Raw genomic sequence first — 18,142 nt, forward strand, 5'->3', positions numbered from 1 at the left:
CTTCAGCAAGCATTTCTTCATCATCAATATCAAAGAAATCAGGTTGCGTATTAATTAATCGAGGACATTTTCTCCATTGGTCTTCACCATTTCTAATCCCTATTCTTCTCCTGCTGGTGCATGTTGGCCAACCTAGCCTTGGCTTCAGAAAGCATTTCTTCCTCATTCGTATCAAAGAAATCAGGATGTTCACCAAGAAGTTTCAGATAATGCTCAATATACCGTGAAGGAGTCCTACACTCCTACCCACAGAAACAGCAGAAGGCATGAACTTGGCAAGAGCCAGCAACTTCTCGTCGTCTCCAAACAAATCAAAACAGATGAAATCAGTTTTCAAAAACATAATACAAGTGCTCAAAACCAATCAGAGAATAAGAAAATAATTATCCCAGTGTCACAAAAATACCACAGTACCAAAGCAAGTGATGTTGCGCTAGGGGAACAAAAAACAATTGTTTGTCGCCTAAAAGATCATAGGATTAATCAATCGTTATTTCATTGTTTCGACGTCAATCATTGTAAACCCTCATTTTCCTCTCTCTCTCTCCCTTTCGTATTATGAACTTGATGACAAACCAAATTTTTGATTAAGAAAATTCCCCATGTCAAAAACCCACTAAGGACATCTCCAATGGGGGATTACACCTCCACATATGCGTGACATTAGGATTTTACAACTCCAATTACAAATTATTGTATAGTCCATAAATATCTACTCCAAGTATAAAAAAGTTCAATTTTAAACTCGGATCATTTCAAGTGTCGTCTGAATTTAAAATTTTCAAATTATAACTTTAGAAATAGATAGTGTCGCCCGGACTATTTATCAACTAATAGCGGAGATAGGAAATTCACCCACATTGGATAGAGTTTTTTTGACAGTTGGGGTGTAAACTTTTCACTCTATACGGTTTACACCCCCTATTGGAGATGTTCTAAATAAGTGAAAAAAAATAGTCCAAAACTCCAAATTCCTGTTCAAATTCATTTGATTCTTATCTAACTCAATACCATGAAATAATTTAACTTGTTTAATCTGATTCTACATGCATCCCCTTCTTCTCTAATAAAAACGCACTACCTCATCCAACAAAAATGGAAAGAAACAAAAGCGTAGAATAGATTACTTAATTACCATATACCTTTGCCTCTTCTTTTAAATGGAAAGAAACAAAAGCGTAGAATTCGAAATCATAAACTGCAAAACAAAGTAGCAATAATGAATAGATTACTTAATTACCAGTCCAAAACCAAACAATTAGGTAGTCCGTTAACAATAATGGGATTGGATTTCAAACTGATCTCTGATAAAACGGCCCACTTCTTTTTCCCATCACAAAACTGAGTTAGACTAGTAATTCTAACCTCTGCTGTTGTGTTTGCGCGTGCTTGGAGTATATTTTGCGAAAGCTTCGCTATTAGTTGATTTGGGGTATGATTTGCTCTCAAAATATTCATTTCATGAGAAGAGGATCGCAGATAAATTTTGATGGGAAAACATATAAGTGCATGGGAAACTAATTTTTGAAGAATCCTTCATGAAAGCTTCTGCAGGTGGAAAAAAGTCTCAGTAATTCAGATATTTACACACAATTCCTGTTAAAACATCTGGAACTGCGTAACTAAATAAGGTGGTGGGTCAAGTAAATTTGGTGCTTCGCACTTTAAAGATCACCAACAATTTATATTAACTCGAGATACGTTCAATGAGTTTAGCACCCCCATGCAGCACACCTAAGTGAAAATTGTTGTCGTCTCAAGGCCTGAGTACTAGATTTAAAGATAACCAACACTTGCTGATGACAGAAGACACATTCCTACAGACCAATAATTAAGTTAAAGCTTACATGGTATATAACATTGCATCAGTACATGGGAGAACAAATTTCCCATCAACTCAAGTAGTCTATTTTACCAGCGTTTTCTTAAAAAATATACAAAGAACATGTGATATATAAAAAAATGGAACAGGCAATCCTGCCTCTTCTAGCACATACAGCGAACTTACAATTGCGCAACTGCAGTTCCATGGCCTCAACTGTCACAGCGAGCTGGTGGTGGGACACCATTTTTCAACACTCAAGACACAGTACGTCCATAGCATACTGAAGCAAGATACAGATTCTTTGCCCATTTTTCCTGGACAAGCCAAGGGACACTTGATCAATTGTCAAATATAGAGCGAAAACAGTTTTTTTTCCATCTATTTCTTTAAATAATTCATGATGTCCATTATAGTTTTATAAGCACAACAATTGTATTCAAGGGCCCCTCCAGTTTCAGTTTTTATTCTACTGTCATCTGGAGATTTTGCATCAATTATTTATTTACCAACTCTTATATAATCAGAATTGAACGTCAAACAGGTTTCAGCATATTTCAGTATATCTTTTATAAGTACGGACCAACTCAGATTAGATTATTCACCTTAACATGAGTGCTTGGAAATGCAGATGTACGCAAGGTCTCCTGAGTCTCATCACTAAGTTTTCGCTTGGGTACACTCAAGATAAGGGCTGCTTGATCATAAGTAGCAGCTGTGGATGTTATACGGTAACCGTTATCCCAACGTTTATGTATGCCCTCGCTTGGATACAGAAAATCGAGTTCAACAACCTGCAGAGACATGACATAAAATAAACAATCATTATACGTATGAGTGAGGTGAAGTTTTTTTACAAGTTGTCATCTAGACTGAAAATTGAGTATTTGACTTCAGATACAGTTCTAGAGCATCAACCAACTAAATACCTAAGTGTTGAGCTGCAGAAACAGAAAAAAGTGGACAGAATATTTTAAATGGACCATCCCAGTTACGATTATGACATGTTTGGTAAAGCTTTTTCTGCTGAAAGTAAGCCCAAGAATAGTTTTAAATGATTAAAGCTGAAAAGTGTTATTGTTATAAAAAAAACTAAGAAGCCCTAAGTAGGTTACAAAATCTTGTAGGCACGACCCAAAAAACGTCACAACTAATTTTGAAGTCAAGACTGCAAAATAGAAGCTAATAGTTAAACATCATAGATCTTTCTTTTAATATTCCAACATTGAAATATTCATGATCTGCATAGAAAGTTCAGAATATGTAAAATACAAAGTATGTGTTATGAATAAGATTGGAAGTTAACCTGTTCACTAAAGCCTGCATTCCGAGACATAACTACACCCCATCGAGTTCCAGCGGTGGCCATTGAAGTCACATGAAATCCTTCTCTCCACTTCTTGTTAATCCACTTGAAGGGAAAAGCATCGCTGACTTTGTAAGATTGTTGTGTGTATTGAGTTCCTGAAAATATTTTAAATGACTCAAAGATTTAGGAACGAAAGACAAATGCTAGCAATCAAAGTCCAAAAAATATAGTCAGCGCTATGTAACCTTTAGTAAAAGGACTAGTCCAATAATATGTAAAAGTGCTAATCTTACAATGAATTACAATTACCATGCCTTAAGAAATACATCTGTTCAGATTAATATCAGGCTGTTTCTAATAGAGTGGAAAGGGAAGATGAAAGTCAAAATTTTCTGAACACCGACCAAAGCATCAAACTTTCAAACTCAGGGTGAACTATCATCTTAAGCATGAACAAACATTTGTATCATGTAAATAACAATGTACTTATGTACCATCCAAGACGTTCTTCCTTTCCCCTATATTTTGCTTTTTATCGTACTTCATACTTTGGGGGATCATTACTATATTCAACAATTATCTCTAGGTACTACAAAAGTTAACTTATACTACTATTTTAAATTACTAAGAAAGTTAACCATAAACTCCATAACTCAATGTTATTTAAAAGAACTATGCATCTGACTAACCTTTTGACATGACCACAAGTGAGCTTCCGTTGTTAGATCCAGCAATCGAACTGATGTAATAATTCTTCTCCCATTGTTCCATAATCCATTCCTAAGGAATTTGAATCATCAAGACTGTTAACAATATAATCAACTTCTAAGATGAACTTAATATGAGTTGTATGAATAGTTTGGAGTTCATATTGTCTAAACCAAGACATGTCATTCACGTAGGGCAGTAAGGAATTCGCCTCATAATGTGACTGTCAAAAAATCTCTTAATTTTTAATTGTACTCAGCCACAACACTATTGACATTGCAATGAATTCATACCTTGTGAAGGAAGTGAGGCGACAACTCATAAACTTGAGATGTGAAACAAGTGCCAGCATCCATAATGAGTGCCCAAAGATTGGAGCAGGATGCCACACAACTTATAAGTAGCCCATCTTCATTTCCTCTCTCAACGTGTTGTGCCAATCTTCCATCGGCTACATTATAGTGGTACCTATGTGGCAAAGACGGGAGATTTTAAATAGGCAAATTACAACAAAGAAGATAGGTTTACTGATTAAAGTAGTTTTGACTAAATAAATATGGGGGAAATCCCTACACTTGACTATTATGAACAATAAGGATATCAAAATCTCTCCAGGGTTGATAGAAGCATTCATATGGCAGAAACTAAGAACAAAGAGCAGTACTTCTACAAAACACATATAGAAGATAAAATTTTAAAAATTAAAAAGAATGGAAAAAAAAAAAAAAAAAAAAAAAAAAAAAAAAAAAGTTAAAAAGGGGAGACCCTAAAAACTACACGCCTGTAGTGCATTACAGGACAATAAATATTACTGCAGAGTCACCCAAAGCATTTTATTTTGCAAGAACTAGCAGTATTTTCAAATTAAAAAATATGTACGAAAAAATGAAGTAGCAGAATCCAGAAACGTCAAATCATTTCCCAAGTCGTAGCATTTCAAGTACCAAATCATCCAGAACAATGTATTCACACTCTTACAAGTTGTCAAAAATTAAAAAAATTAAAAGTGCTATGAAGATACATAATAATACCTCTGTTTCATAGGCATTCTAGCATTGTAAACTGAAATCCACTGGTTAGCCGGAACCCCTAAACGGACCTTCTTTTTTGGTTGTCCATCATCTTCTTCCTCAGCAGTCAACCTACCCCGCTTTTGACCAACTTGATAGATAATCTGCCAAGTTTTCATGTAAGTTACATATGGAAATCTAGAAAAGCCATGTACTCATACAAAACCATATATAAGTAGAATCCAACCTTTTGAGCACCATCAGTATTTATTGGCCTTATAGCTGGGTTTGGTCCTATCAAAGTCTCAAACAGTGATATCAGCTTGGAATAGTTGGGCTCCTCGTCAAATTTCATGTTAACCACAATCTCGAGAAATTGCTTGAAGGGTGGAGGACAGAAGCAACACAACATATCAGGGGCGGTGGCCATTTTTTTCTTGCAAACTAGGAATGATTTATTGTCACCCTGGCATAAGGAAAAATATTTGAATATTATATGTTGTACAATGAGTTGATGACATCTATCCTCGAAGCGAAGTAATACGCGCCTATGATAGGCAGAAAATAGGTATACCTGATACCCCTGCCATGGTAACCTGCCTCGATGAAGAAAGATGAGTGTATATGCAAGAGACTCTAGATCATCTCTTCTACTGGCTGTTCTTCCCAGGTGGGCATGAACACTAGCATATCGCACGGTTCCTCTACAGCAGGTAATATAAAAATGGTCAGATAATAATTACAGGTTCGCATCCATAAATCATCACATATTGAAATATGAGAAATGCCAAATACCTGAACACGTCAGGGCGTTGATCATATTCAACATGCTGCCCAGTAGCACCGTCTCTCCATTTTGTTGCTGCCACATCATTGAGAAGCAATTAGAATCATGAAAGAAATGGAAAATAATAATTAAAGACACTGAAGGAACTTATGTCCTGGCTAATGGATATTTTGCTTGCCCACCTAGTCCAAGGTCAACAAGGAACAACTTCTTTTCCTGAGATGTAGCCGGCTGACCTAGAAGAAAATTTTCCGGCTTTACATCCCCATGAACGTACCTAATTTTCAACAGATATGGTTTTACATTAGATGAAAAATTATTGATACCAGGAATAATAATTACAATAATAAATTAATACTGCAACACGTATTAGTAGTAATAAAACGAAACCAAAATAGTTCAAACTTCAAATTGAAGTTGTGACAGCAATAGTTACCCTCTAGAGTGCATCTTCTCCAAAATTGATATGGATTCAACCGCAATACATGCTACCATTTCCGAGGACATCCTGCAAATCCACAGAATAAACTAAGGCAACAACAAGCTAAGGTAAACACCCCCACCAACAACAACAACAACAACAACAACATGATAAGATAAATGAATGGAAGATTCATACGCTTGCCCGGCGGAGTTCCATGCATCCCATAAGCTAGGACCAAGCATGTCCATAACCTGCAGATATGTAGAATAAAACTCATGTATATAGGTTTCACCAGCCTCTGAGAAAGAAAGAGAGCAACAACAATATGAATGTGAATGCATACCATTACATAGTAGTCACCCTGCCTGCCTTTGTAATGCACCTTGGGTACCCCGTGACTGCCACCAAGAGTGCTACGGAAAAAACCACATAAATTTAGACAAAGCTGGAGATGGAGAAGAAATTATAGAATTCACAAAAATGACCATTAAACATACTTGTACACTTGCCACTCGTATGGAGGACCATAGTTACAGCCCTTGCTGGTTCTATGCTCAAATTTCAAAGCCACCTGTTACAAGATGCAACGATTAATGAAAACTACAGAATGAATGACTAACTTTAAAGACCATAACATCCAGCGGCAGAATATGTTGCTTGGTTTGTAAAAAAATTATGAAGCTTAGAATCACCTCCATGGCCGCAGCACCAACCCCTCTCTCATTCCCACCTGAAGCACGACGACCAACAAATACTTGGCCGAAACCACCCTTAGCCCAACTTCTTCTCAACCTTATACAAGGGTGATCCTCCAACCTGAACCTGTAAAAAACACAAATAAAAGTAGAGAGTTCAGTACAAATTCATATTCTTCATATTCTTGACACGTTGATATAGAAGATGCAATTAACTTGGATAGATATTATAATGATGACAAAATGTAAAACAGCTGAGAGCTGACAACATTCAATGTTGACCTAAATACCTAATCAGAAACCATACACTACAGAGTTGACATATTTTACAATACCATGCAGCACTTTGAACAGACCAAGATGTAACAAATTGTTACATTTCATTATTTAGAATTCGCTCTATCTCTCTCTGAAAGTGAGGAATAAAACAATACAAGCACAAAGGCCACCACAAAACCAAACCCTACTTCACAAACTCAAAATGAAAAATAGAAGTCCGTCTAAACACATTGTGATCAAAAGGAATCCCTCTAATTTCCTTTAACACACAGAGGAGCAATGTAATATATTGATATGAACGACTTTAGAGACCCAAACATTGGCTACTGACTATATTCAAGAGCTACTAAATTTTGCTTTTTGAATTTCATTTCTACCACGATTTCCACTTTAGTATTATATATCCATTCTCATGAACTGGTCTTAAATCTTCAACAGCTAAACGACTTATCAGATAGCACATATATAGTTCCAAATTAGCTAACCAAGGTAATAAAAGTCATAGAGAATTTAGTTATTTCCACATCAATCATCCAATTGCAGGTTATAAAAAACACATTAAGCATGTTCCAGCATCAATGTCAATATGGCAAAAATTGCCAAGCTACAGCTAAGCAAACACTTGAATGTAAATGGCAAACATAGATTACCTTGTCAGGAAAAGGAGCAGTATTGCCTTCTTCTTCTTGCCCAGCAGCTTTATTAGCACTCAAACCACCACTATCTTCCGCCGCCATGACCTTTTCCCTTGAATTAGTATCACTCCCAACACCGCCTTCTCCAATCCAACCACGCAATTCACTCTCCTCCTCCTCCTCCTCCTCCTCCTCCTCAGAAATCACAATAACAGTAGCAGCCTTAGCAGCAGTAGCCAATCTAGTCCTAATTCTCACACCACTAATCTTCTTCTTTCCACAACTCTTCTTCTTATTCTTCTTAATCTCAATTCCAACTACCCCTTTCCCTTTCCCTTTCGCTTTCGCTGCAGCTGTCTCTTTAGCAATTGCAGCTCTAGTTCTAACACAATTACTAACTAAAACTAGTGGCTTCTTATTCTTCGCCGCAACGGCCCCGGCCCCGGCCCCGGCCCCTCCTCGACCCTTGGGCTGCTTACGTGGCTGTTGATCTAGAATTTGAGCACGACCTTTACGTACTCCACTACGCAGTTCAGGCATTCTTTACCCATACAATCCAAAACTAGTCCTGATTTTAAACCAACCATTATCTTTCTCAACAAAATTTTAAGCCCCCCATCACAACCAATTATTCTACTCACTATAAAAAACAAAACTTTGATTAGAAATTGAAATGATGAGATAGATCTTATAGTGGGAGAGAGAAGTATACCTGGTTGGTTTTGAGGGATTGATGTGTGAGAGAGAAAAGAGTCCACCGACTACTGTAGTAATAATGGAAGAGAAAAGAGGATTCAACTCTTTTTTTTGTTTTTTAAACCCAACAAAACAAGTTCTTACTTTGGTGGTAAAGAAACTTCCTTTCTTACTGACACGGTCTATAAAATTTGTCCTTTTGTGTATTTTTTTTTGGAAATATGTTTTGTTTTAATTTAATTTGTTAAAAATTCAAAATATAATTAATAGATAAAATAGAAAACGGTGTTAATCACACATTATATGTACTCTAAATCATAAAATCATAGTACAAAACAAGGCCCAAAATATGGATATCGATCAATATATCGGTGTACCCAAAAACCGATATATATTGAATATATTGGATATATTCTTTTTTTTTTGTGATCATTCCAAACTATTTAAAATATCAAAATATTTTCCCAGATATATCGGACATATAATATTGGAAATATATTAGAAAATGTTGGATCGGATTTATATTAAAAAATAGTTTTTAGGAAAAAATCAACCGATATATATTGTAAATCATCGGATATATTGATTATATCGGCGATATAAAGTTTTATATCGAATTTTCTTTTCCGAGATATTTGATATTGTTTTATAAAAAAAATATATTTTAAATTCGATGGATATATATATTGTAGATATATTTTGATATATAATTTATCTTTATTTAAAATATATAATATATATATTAAATAAAATTGTTATATTTTGGGCTTTGGTACAAAATGTCATGATATAGCAAAATATCGATCTCTAATTTATTGATATGTATCGTGGATATATTCTCCTCTTTGGAGATATTTGACATTGTTTTATATGTAAATATATTCAAAATATCGATAAATATCATAGATATCGTAGATATTTATTGATATATAATTTATATTTATTTAAAATATAATAATAAATATTAAATAAAATTGTTACATACACAAAATAACGCCAAATATTCACAACATATCTTAAAATATCAATAATATCATCGAAATATTACCGATATTTGCATTTGTAAATATCTCTAAATATATCGCGATATTTACTTATCCTTTGTTAAAATTTTGATATATTTCGTGATATTTTGTACTATACTCTAAATTCCAAAAAAAAATCTAACTAGATTGGGTGCAGTCACACAAGTTGTTTTATGCTGCGAGTACCCTCTCTAAATCTGGACTCTTTTGAAAATATGTTTTTATTTTATAATTAATATAAAAAATTCAAAATAAATCGTGAAAAACAAGTATAGGACAAACATATTATGTGTGGTGCTGGTTCTTCTAAATACATATATTCATTGGAGCAAAACAGTGCCCATTATTTTACGCACTCTATTGCTTAAGTGTTTCTACAAATCCTGATACAATAATGAACACAAAACGTGTCAGAAGGAAAATGGACAAACAGTGTACGTAACCTACTCCTTGTCAAGTCGGAGACATCAAATTATTCATTTCCGCAACGATACATAGTGTGTGTATACCTGTATGTGTTCTTGTACAAATACAAAACTCGACACAGCCTGCACATATAAATACCTATTTTTATTTTATTTTTATTTTTAATTTATTGCAGTCTTACTCTCCTCTTCTAATACTCGAAATTGTGAGACACTACTTACATGTTTTACTTGATTACACCCATTAACATTAATTGTCTTTTAATCAACCTTGTATTATATCTCCATTTCATTGTGTTGTTCGTTCAATCAAAAGATGTGCCTAACATTATGGTTTCATGAAACTTGTAACTCGTGATGGTGTTTGTAAACAATTTAACATTAACAATTTATTATAAGCCATTTTCATTTGGTTGTGTGAGAAAATGAAAAAATAATATATAATAAATTATGTAATTTATTTTCTCAAAAACATTACAAAAATAAAATTACAAATATAAAGCATACATATAAGATACCCATCAATTTAAACATAAACTCATAGAGGTTTGTTTTCGGCTTTGCTTAGAGAATTGAGAAGGGTAGACTAGCCCATAAGACCATATTCCTGAATATAGCCTGAATCTAGCCTGAATCTAGCCGGAATATAGCAACTGAAGACAAACAACAGAGATTATGCGACAGACTCTGATGCATATGGAAATTACAAATCTGGAGTAATATCTGAATTGGATCTACAAGTGTATAAGGTATAGTGTAATGAACAAACTCAACATCACACTTCTATCTGGAGGAGTAATCAAATCTTCATTTAAATCAAGGGTCGATCTTGATTTAATCAGGGAAGTATTTGTCACTCATAGTATAGATGAATCTTGTTACGTCAATATAACTTATCCTTCAATCCACATCCGAATCTACCCAAATAGCTACTTCTTCATATACTTCTCCTGTCTATATTCATGTACTTCTCTGATTAATTGTCTCTCAGCCTACTGATGAATCATTTCATTCACTAGATTCTAACATTTGTTCAAAGATCCTGTATAGACTTTTCTACCTTACCTTCTATTTGCAGTTTCTATTTCTATTCACTGCAGGCTATATGAAGCTCAAAGATAATGCGTGTCCAATGAAATTTCAAGAAATCACAACTAAATCTGAAGAACAATGGGTATCTCTGACAGTTTACACAACACCCAATGAACTACCTCAACAAACAAGCCATTTTCCATCGCCTAGACACAATTATCCACACCTTACCATATCTTACACCAAATCTAATGAAAACATCACCATATTTTCATCCCATTTTTTTTTCATTCCCAAAATATCACAAAAACAAATCACACTACCAATCCAGTTTTTTCTCATATATACACCAGACAATCTTTCCCTTTCCTCAAACATGGAACACATATCTCATATCCTATCCCAAGCTCATATTACTGAGTCCCAAGAAGAGAGCAAAATAATGGAAATACCAAGAGAATTACTGATCAAATCTAGAGCTCGATGGGAAGCTTCACTCATCGGAAAAATCATCTCAGACAGTGAACAACAACCAAATGAGATCATGAAGGCCATCCGTCAGAAGTGGAATCTGAGGAAGACACTGGATATTGTGGTGGTACCTGGAAACAAGTTTATTCTAAGCTTCGAGAAAGAAATCGATAAAGCTCGAATCTTGAAGGATCAGCCTTGGCAAATCTTAGGCTATCTTTTTGTTCTAAAAGTATTCTCTCCAAACCTAAACCCTCAAGATATCAACTTTACCCATCAGGAGTTATGTATAACTTTTGAAGGACTGCTTTTAGAACATTTAATGCCTAAAGTCATAAGATACTTGGCCGCAGCGGCTGGAAGTGTAACAACTGTTTACACACCTGATAACTCACCACCAGATGCTACTGGTTACAAAGCAAAAGTGAACGTGGAACTGGCTCGCCCATTCGCACAAGGAACAATGGTCAACACCTTTGATGGAGGAAGAAAATGGGTCGACTTCATTTACGTGGGAATTCCCAACTACCACTACCTCTCATGTCATTGCATAGGACATGATACCTACAACTGTCAAGGTATTCCACACCCACCACCCATCATACAACAATTGCTTCTTGAAGCACCTGCAATAAACACAATATATGATGTGGAGAACCCAGAGCATCCTCCAGCGTCATCATCTGCAGAGGAAACACACCACCAAAGTATGCTTTTTGGTGGTACAGTTACACAAGAAAGCACATGACGGAACAGTGATATCCCCCCACGAGTTGAAGCTGGACACGTGGATAGCAAAGAAAATATCCCAGGAAAAATCTCTCCATCAACTATGGGCCAGATCTCTGGACCAATAACTCCAAAGCCCAACAAGAAAAGGGCCCAAACCAAGAAAAAGGGGGAAAAGGTCGGTCCAATACCAATTTCTATTCCCCATCTGATATCTTCTCAAATCACCACCTCCTCAACCAGCAGCCCAAATATCAATCACCCACCACCTCCAACTTCACCAAACAAACAAATTGCCAAAAGATCTTACAAATCAAAAGGAAAGATGGTGGATTCAACAAACAAGCACCCACCAAAAAAGAGGAAAATTAATTTCTCCATCCAAAATCCGCCAGCAACACCAACAACCTCCTCTGAACTCGAATACTATACACCACTACCACCGGCCACACAACCACATCTCAACAACTCACTCATTGAGTTCGTCCAAACCTCAAGGGTACATGATGAATTTGCAAATAACCAAGCAGGAATCACTGTCGATATGGTTTGGAATTTTGTCACCAACCCACAAGTCACTCAGCTGCTGTACTCACAAGGATTAGCTGTCCGAGCAGTTATGGAAGAAAATGATTGGGACTATACACAGCTGAATGCTCAAATGCATAACCCAATATCCTTCATGGAAACCAATTCAACAATCTCACACACTCCCCAAGCTTTGAATATCATCAGAACTACGCATTATCTTATGAGCAATCATATGGGATGCAGCAAATGGAAATTGGATCAGCTTCTCTTGGTTCAGCTTCAAACCCAATCTATCCTGAACAGGTAACCCATCAATACATTTGTTCATACTTATACTCCACTTCATCTAATCATTATGTGAATATTTCCTTGGATAATCATGATTATAAATGTCAGCTGACAATTGCTGTTGATATTTTCATTATCCGTATATCACATCAGTTATACATAAATCACCACTCCTATATAGCACACAAGATTCATATATACTGGAACCAATGTTTGTTGAGATTGTTACTTGCACTTTATACTATTTATGCACTTGTATTTCCAATTTATTTTACTTCTCTGATATATCTAGAAGTCGGCTTTTCCTTTAGAAGTATGAGAGCTCTTAGCTGGAATTGTCGGGGCTATTGTAACACTAATACAATCCGACACTTAAAAGATCCATTGCAACAAACAATCCTGATATCATCTTCCTTTTTGAAACAAAATCATCTGACCCTCAGCTAAGCACATCTCTTCTCAGACTGAATTATCCTAATCATCTTGTTATTCATGCTAATAACAAGGCAGGAGGACTATGCCTCCTATGGAAAGGTGGTATATCCATTACCACCATTTCGACCACCTATAACTCCATCACTGCTCATATAAATCGTCACACAAACCATCACTGGATTGCTTGTTTCTTTTATGGAAGTCCCTATAAACCATGTAAGGATAAAAGTTGGGAACCCATAAGTGCTCTATCATCTTTCAATTATCCTATTCTCATAATAGGAGACCTCAATGTTACGCTGGATCCTGAGGAGAGTTCAAGTAAGTATCCTTACCATTTTATAGATGGTGAACCAGCACATTCCATCATAAACAATCTGGCTCTTATTGATATTGGTTTCAAAGGTTATCCATTTACTTGGTCTAACAAACGAGTGGGTCTAGACAATGTCCAAAAAAGATTAGATAGAGTTTTAGTAAATGACGCTTGGCTCATCATGTTTCCTGATGCTATCCTCTTCCACAAAGCAGTTTTTGGTTATGATCATTGCCCCATTCTCCTTGACTCCCATCCACAGTCTACTTCCCTTCCAAAACAATTCAAATTCCATCACATGTGGATTGATCACCCTGATTATCCTAATATCATAACTGATTCTTGGAACAGAGTTCACCTCCACCACCCAACACCCTCTCATCTGATCTTTGGGAAACACATCTCTTCAGTAAAAAAAGCCCTTAGGTGTTGGAATAAGACTTCTTTTGGCAACATTTTCCAGCATATTTATTTTCTTAAAAAAACTATTGCATGCATTCAAACTAGATGTCCAACAAAAGAGAATGTGGCTTTAGAACATAAAGCTCTTAGGGACCTTGATAATTTGCTTGACAATGAAGAAAAACTGTGGAAGCAAAAATCAAAATCAAAAGATGTGATAAAAGGTGACAGAAACACTCATTATTTTCACATCAAAACCTTAAGACATAGGAAGTTTAATAAGATTGAGTGTTTAAAAGACTCTAAAGGTACATGGTTCACTTCTCATAAAGATATTGGTAACATAGTGGTGACACACTTCCACACACTCCTCACTGAACATAACACTGTTAATACCATGTTGATTTCTGATCTCTTCGCTAGCTCTATCTCCAATGAGGATAATATAGATATTCAAAGACCAGTCACTCATGCAGAAGTTAAGGATGTTGTTTTTAGCATTGGGGGTCTCAAAGCCCCTGGGCCTGATGGCTTTCCAGCTATTTTTTATCATAAGTCTTGGGACTTAATTGGTGAAACTGTCTTTAATTTGGTTTCTAACTTCTTCTCTGAAGGTCATTCTTTAGAAAACATCAATCAAACCAATATTTCTTTGATTCCAAAGTGCTCCAATCCTGTCTCTTGTGATGACTTCAGACCTATAAGTTTATGCAACATATCTTATAAAATTATTTCTAAACTTCTTTCCAACAGATTGAAAGACTTTGTGGCAAAATGCATTTCTCCTTTTCAAAGTGCTTTTGTGCCTCAAAGATAGATAAGTGACAATGTTATTTTGGCCCATGAAATAATGCATACCTTAAAACATAAAAAGGGCAAATCTGGTCTTATGGCTATTAAGATTGACATGTCCAAAGCTTTCGACAGAGTCAGCTGGTGTACCATTCTTTCCACACTTAAGTCTCCGAGGTTTGATCCTAAGATTGTACATCTTGTAAATCAATGTATAAACTCTCCCCATTTCTCTCCTGTTATTAATGGCACTCCTACTGGACACTTCAAATCATCTAGGGGCCTCAGACAAGGCTCTATCACCTATTATTTTCATTTTGTGCATGGAGATTTTATCAAGAATTTTAGAAAAAAAGACCTCTAATAATAAAATACATGGGATAAAGATTTCGAGAAATAGCTCTGCTATATCACATCTTCTATTTGCAGATGATGCTTTCATCTTTTGTAGAGCTAATATGGAAGAAGCAACTGAGCTTCTCCATGCTTTAGAACAATTCGGTTCTGCCACGGGTCAAGAGATAAATTTTGGAAAATATGGGGTTCACTTTAGCAAAAACTTACCCATGGACCAAGCCAATAGTATCAAGCAGTTACTGAATATGAGATCCATCCAAGTTGGGGAAAAGTATCTTGCCTCTCCCCTCTTCCTTGGGCAGCCTAAATCTGAGATCTTCAACAGTTTTATTTGTAAAGTGAATAATAGGATCTCAGGTTGGAAGAGTAAGGTGCTCTCCCAAGCAGCTAGAACTGTACTCATTATGTCCATCTCATCAACTATTCCTACATACCAAATGAGTACTTTTATGCTGTCTCTAAAAGTCACTACTACCATGAATGCCCTTTAAAGGGATTTTTGGTGAGGAACTAGTACTGGTAAGAAGCACCCTATTTATCTCAAAAACTGGAGTTTCATTTGTAAATCTAAAAGACAGGGTGGTCTGGGTATTAGAGATGCACAGTTAGATAATCTAGCTCATTTAAGTAAAATTCTTTGGTATATCATTTCTAACCCTTCATCCTTCTTAGCACAAAGAAATTTAAAAGGTAAGTATTTCAACTCATCTACTGCCTTAAACTCAACACATGTACATAATATATCTTGGTTCTGGCATGGTATGCAGAAAATTCTTAATAAGATCAGAGATAACTCTATCTAGCAAACTGGAGATGGCAATATAATATCGAGCATGTGGACAAACTCTTGGATTCCAGGTATGCATAAAGGGAGAGTACCAAACTCTATTATACCAAACCAGTTTTACAAATGTGTGTCAGAACTCATTAATCACCACACCAGAACCTGGAACATCAACCTTCTTAATCAACTCTTTGATCACCCAACCAGCCTCAACATACAACAAATATACCTATCTAGATCACAACTAGAAGACAAACTTCATTGGTCTCTCACAAAGAAAGGTGCACACTCAGTCAAGTCTATGTATCACCTATTGAGTTCTCACAATACACAACCTATCATCCCAACAACCAATCTTGCTTTCTGGCATAACACACATTGCCCAAGAGAATCATTTTTTGCTTGGAAATGTTATCATGAGATTCTATGTTCTATGGGAATACTTTCCTTTCTTCCCACCAACTAGGGAACATCTAGCTCAAATTATGTATACCAATGACAAATCTTGTTTCCTATGTGGTATGCCTGTGGAATCTGTACATCATATATTGTTAGTTTGTCATTTCACTAGGAAAATATGGGCAACTATCCCTTGGAGTGTCAGATTATCTCAATTTGAGCACTTGTAGGTTAAACAGTGGATAGACTTGTGGTTTAATCCACCTTCTAAGTGGCCCATAAATAAAAAAATTGAACAAAATTATGTTTGTACTTGTACTGGAGAATTTGGTTGGAAAGATGCTCTGTTTTTCATGAAAAAAGAAGACCAAATTTGCTCAAAAGTTCACTGCTTGTTAAATTTTTCTTTGATTCTACTGAGAACCAGAACTTGCAGGAAACACAACTGAATCCCAATAAGGAAATGCATTGGAGCCCACCTACTATTAATCATGTCAAGCTAAGCATTGTCGTACATACAAGGAAAAGACTCATGTTATGGGTTTGTTCTAAGGGACGCTAATGGATGTTTTTTGGTCGCGGGAGCGAGAACATGGCGAGACATCAATTCGGAAGAAGCATAATGCGAGGAGTGCTCCAAGGCATCAAATGGAGCTTAAAGTTCAAAGTACAGAACTTGGAAGTGGAAACTGACTCCCAAAGTGTCAGCATCTTTTTGGAGAAGAAGAATGCAAATATATCATGGTCTTCTCAACTACTATTTTTTGATGCCTTAGATGTGTTAACTGTTGTAAATAGCTATTGTACAAAATGGGTGAGCAGATATGGAAATAAGGTTGCTCACAGGCTTGCAGAGCATGGTAGATCCCATCCTGTGTTCACATAATGGATTCAGAACCCACCCCCTTGGTTATGTAACAATTTGAACTCTGATAGACTTTATGTAAACTTTGGTCTTTAATATATATATATATATGATTAACAAAAAAATAATAATAATAAAAAATAACACACACATCAGCACATTAGGCATACTTTTTTTTTTTGAACTAGTGTTACCCCCCTACTAGATGAGCCAATTATGATTTCCTCCCCCTTCACTATATCGGAAATTAGGGTCCCCCCCAATACACACAAAAAAAATGCAGTCAATCCAATTTGATTTTTTTTTTTAGGGGGCAGATCCTAATTTCCCATCTTGGGGATCCTAATTGGCTCATCTAGTGGGGAATAATATTGGTTAACCTTTTTTTTTTTTTTTTTTAAATCCATCTATGCAAGGTTCGTGGTAACTGTGTCCACAATGTAGAACCGCAACACCCTCACCGACTGCATATTATTCTATACATATTGGACAAGTGTTTCCTTCAGTAAGATTCAACTCGGTATCAAAATTCAATGTGGTGAGTTTTATTCTCTTCTCTTATAGATGTTGGCCAAAACACTTAAAATAGGTAATCCTACCCAAAATCCATGAGCCGACCCCAATCACAGTTACTCCGAGAAGAAAAAAATGAATTCCAAACAGATTCTTGAAGACCATGTTTAACATTAGCAGGAGACTGTACAATGCCTTACAAAAAAATATATATATAATTAATAGAAACATATAGTGTTTAATAGGATTTGCTATGGGTTATAGTGTTTCCAATGGTTCATATGCGTTCGCACTGGGACAATGTCGTATTGGTATTTCACAATACCAATGTAGCTCGTGTACAGAGTGCTATATTTGACATTCATGATAGTTGTCTTCATTTCTCGAATAAAGGTTTTATATGGTATGATGAT

General features: G+C 35.8%; 2 protein-coding genes and 1 pseudogene across 3 annotated transcripts; 2 read left to right on the top strand and 1 right to left on the bottom strand.

The window, feature by feature from the left end:
• Nucleotides 1-2,409: 2,409 nt before the first annotated feature.
• LOC147474262 (casein kinase 1-like protein HD16) lies at nt 2,410-8,522 on the bottom strand (annotated as a pseudogene). Its single transcript, XR_015210043.1, has 16 exons — nt 8,382-8,522; nt 7,685-8,309; nt 6,753-6,882; nt 6,558-6,631; nt 6,404-6,473; nt 6,256-6,311; nt 6,073-6,144; nt 5,819-5,913; nt 5,645-5,711; nt 5,424-5,553; nt 5,097-5,315; nt 4,871-5,013; nt 4,133-4,307; nt 3,821-3,911; nt 3,129-3,286; nt 2,410-2,616 (listed from the first exon to the last, which is right to left on the bottom strand). The product of XR_015210043.1 is annotated as a casein kinase 1-like protein HD16 (transcript).
• A 2,767-nt stretch (nt 8,523-11,289) lies between these two features.
• Nucleotides 11,290-12,066, top strand: LOC147474263 (uncharacterized). The gene has a single exon (XM_086586434.1). It carries the CDS (start codon nt 11,290-11,292, stop codon nt 12,064-12,066), a length of 777 nt encoding a protein of 258 aa, XP_086442560.1.
• A 306-nt stretch (nt 12,067-12,372) lies between these two features.
• Nucleotides 12,373-15,659, top strand: LOC147474264 (uncharacterized). The gene is made up of 3 exons (XM_086586435.1): nt 12,373-12,881; nt 13,330-14,633; nt 15,241-15,659. The coding sequence occupies exons 1-3, from the start codon at nt 12,373-12,375 to the stop codon at nt 15,657-15,659; spliced, it is 2,232 nt and encodes a 743-aa protein (XP_086442561.1).
• Nucleotides 15,660-18,142: the final 2,483 nt, after the last annotated feature.

The sequence above is a fragment of the Coptis chinensis genome, unplaced genomic scaffold, assembly GCF_015680905.1.
Source record: "Coptis chinensis isolate HL-2020 unplaced genomic scaffold, ASM1568090v1 utg1029_pilon_pilon, whole genome shotgun sequence".
Classification (NCBI taxonomy): domain Eukaryota; kingdom Viridiplantae; phylum Streptophyta; class Magnoliopsida; order Ranunculales; family Ranunculaceae; genus Coptis; species Coptis chinensis.

Coding starts and splice junctions, on each gene's coding strand:
- LOC147474263 (XM_086586434.1), top strand. CDS start 11,290: ATGGAAATACCAAGAGAATTACTGATCAAATCTAGAGCTCGATGGGAA.
- LOC147474264 (XM_086586435.1), top strand. CDS start 12,373: ATGGTGGATTCAACAAACAAGCACCCACCAAAAAAGAGGAAAATTAAT. Junction 12,882..13,329: donor ACCCAATCTATCCTGAACAG/GTAACCCATCAA, acceptor ATCTCTTCTCAG/ACTGAATTATCCTAATCATC. Junction 14,634..15,240: donor TTCTAACTTCTTCTCTGAAG/GTCATTCTTTAG, acceptor TTCTATTTGCAG/ATGATGCTTTCATCTTTTGT.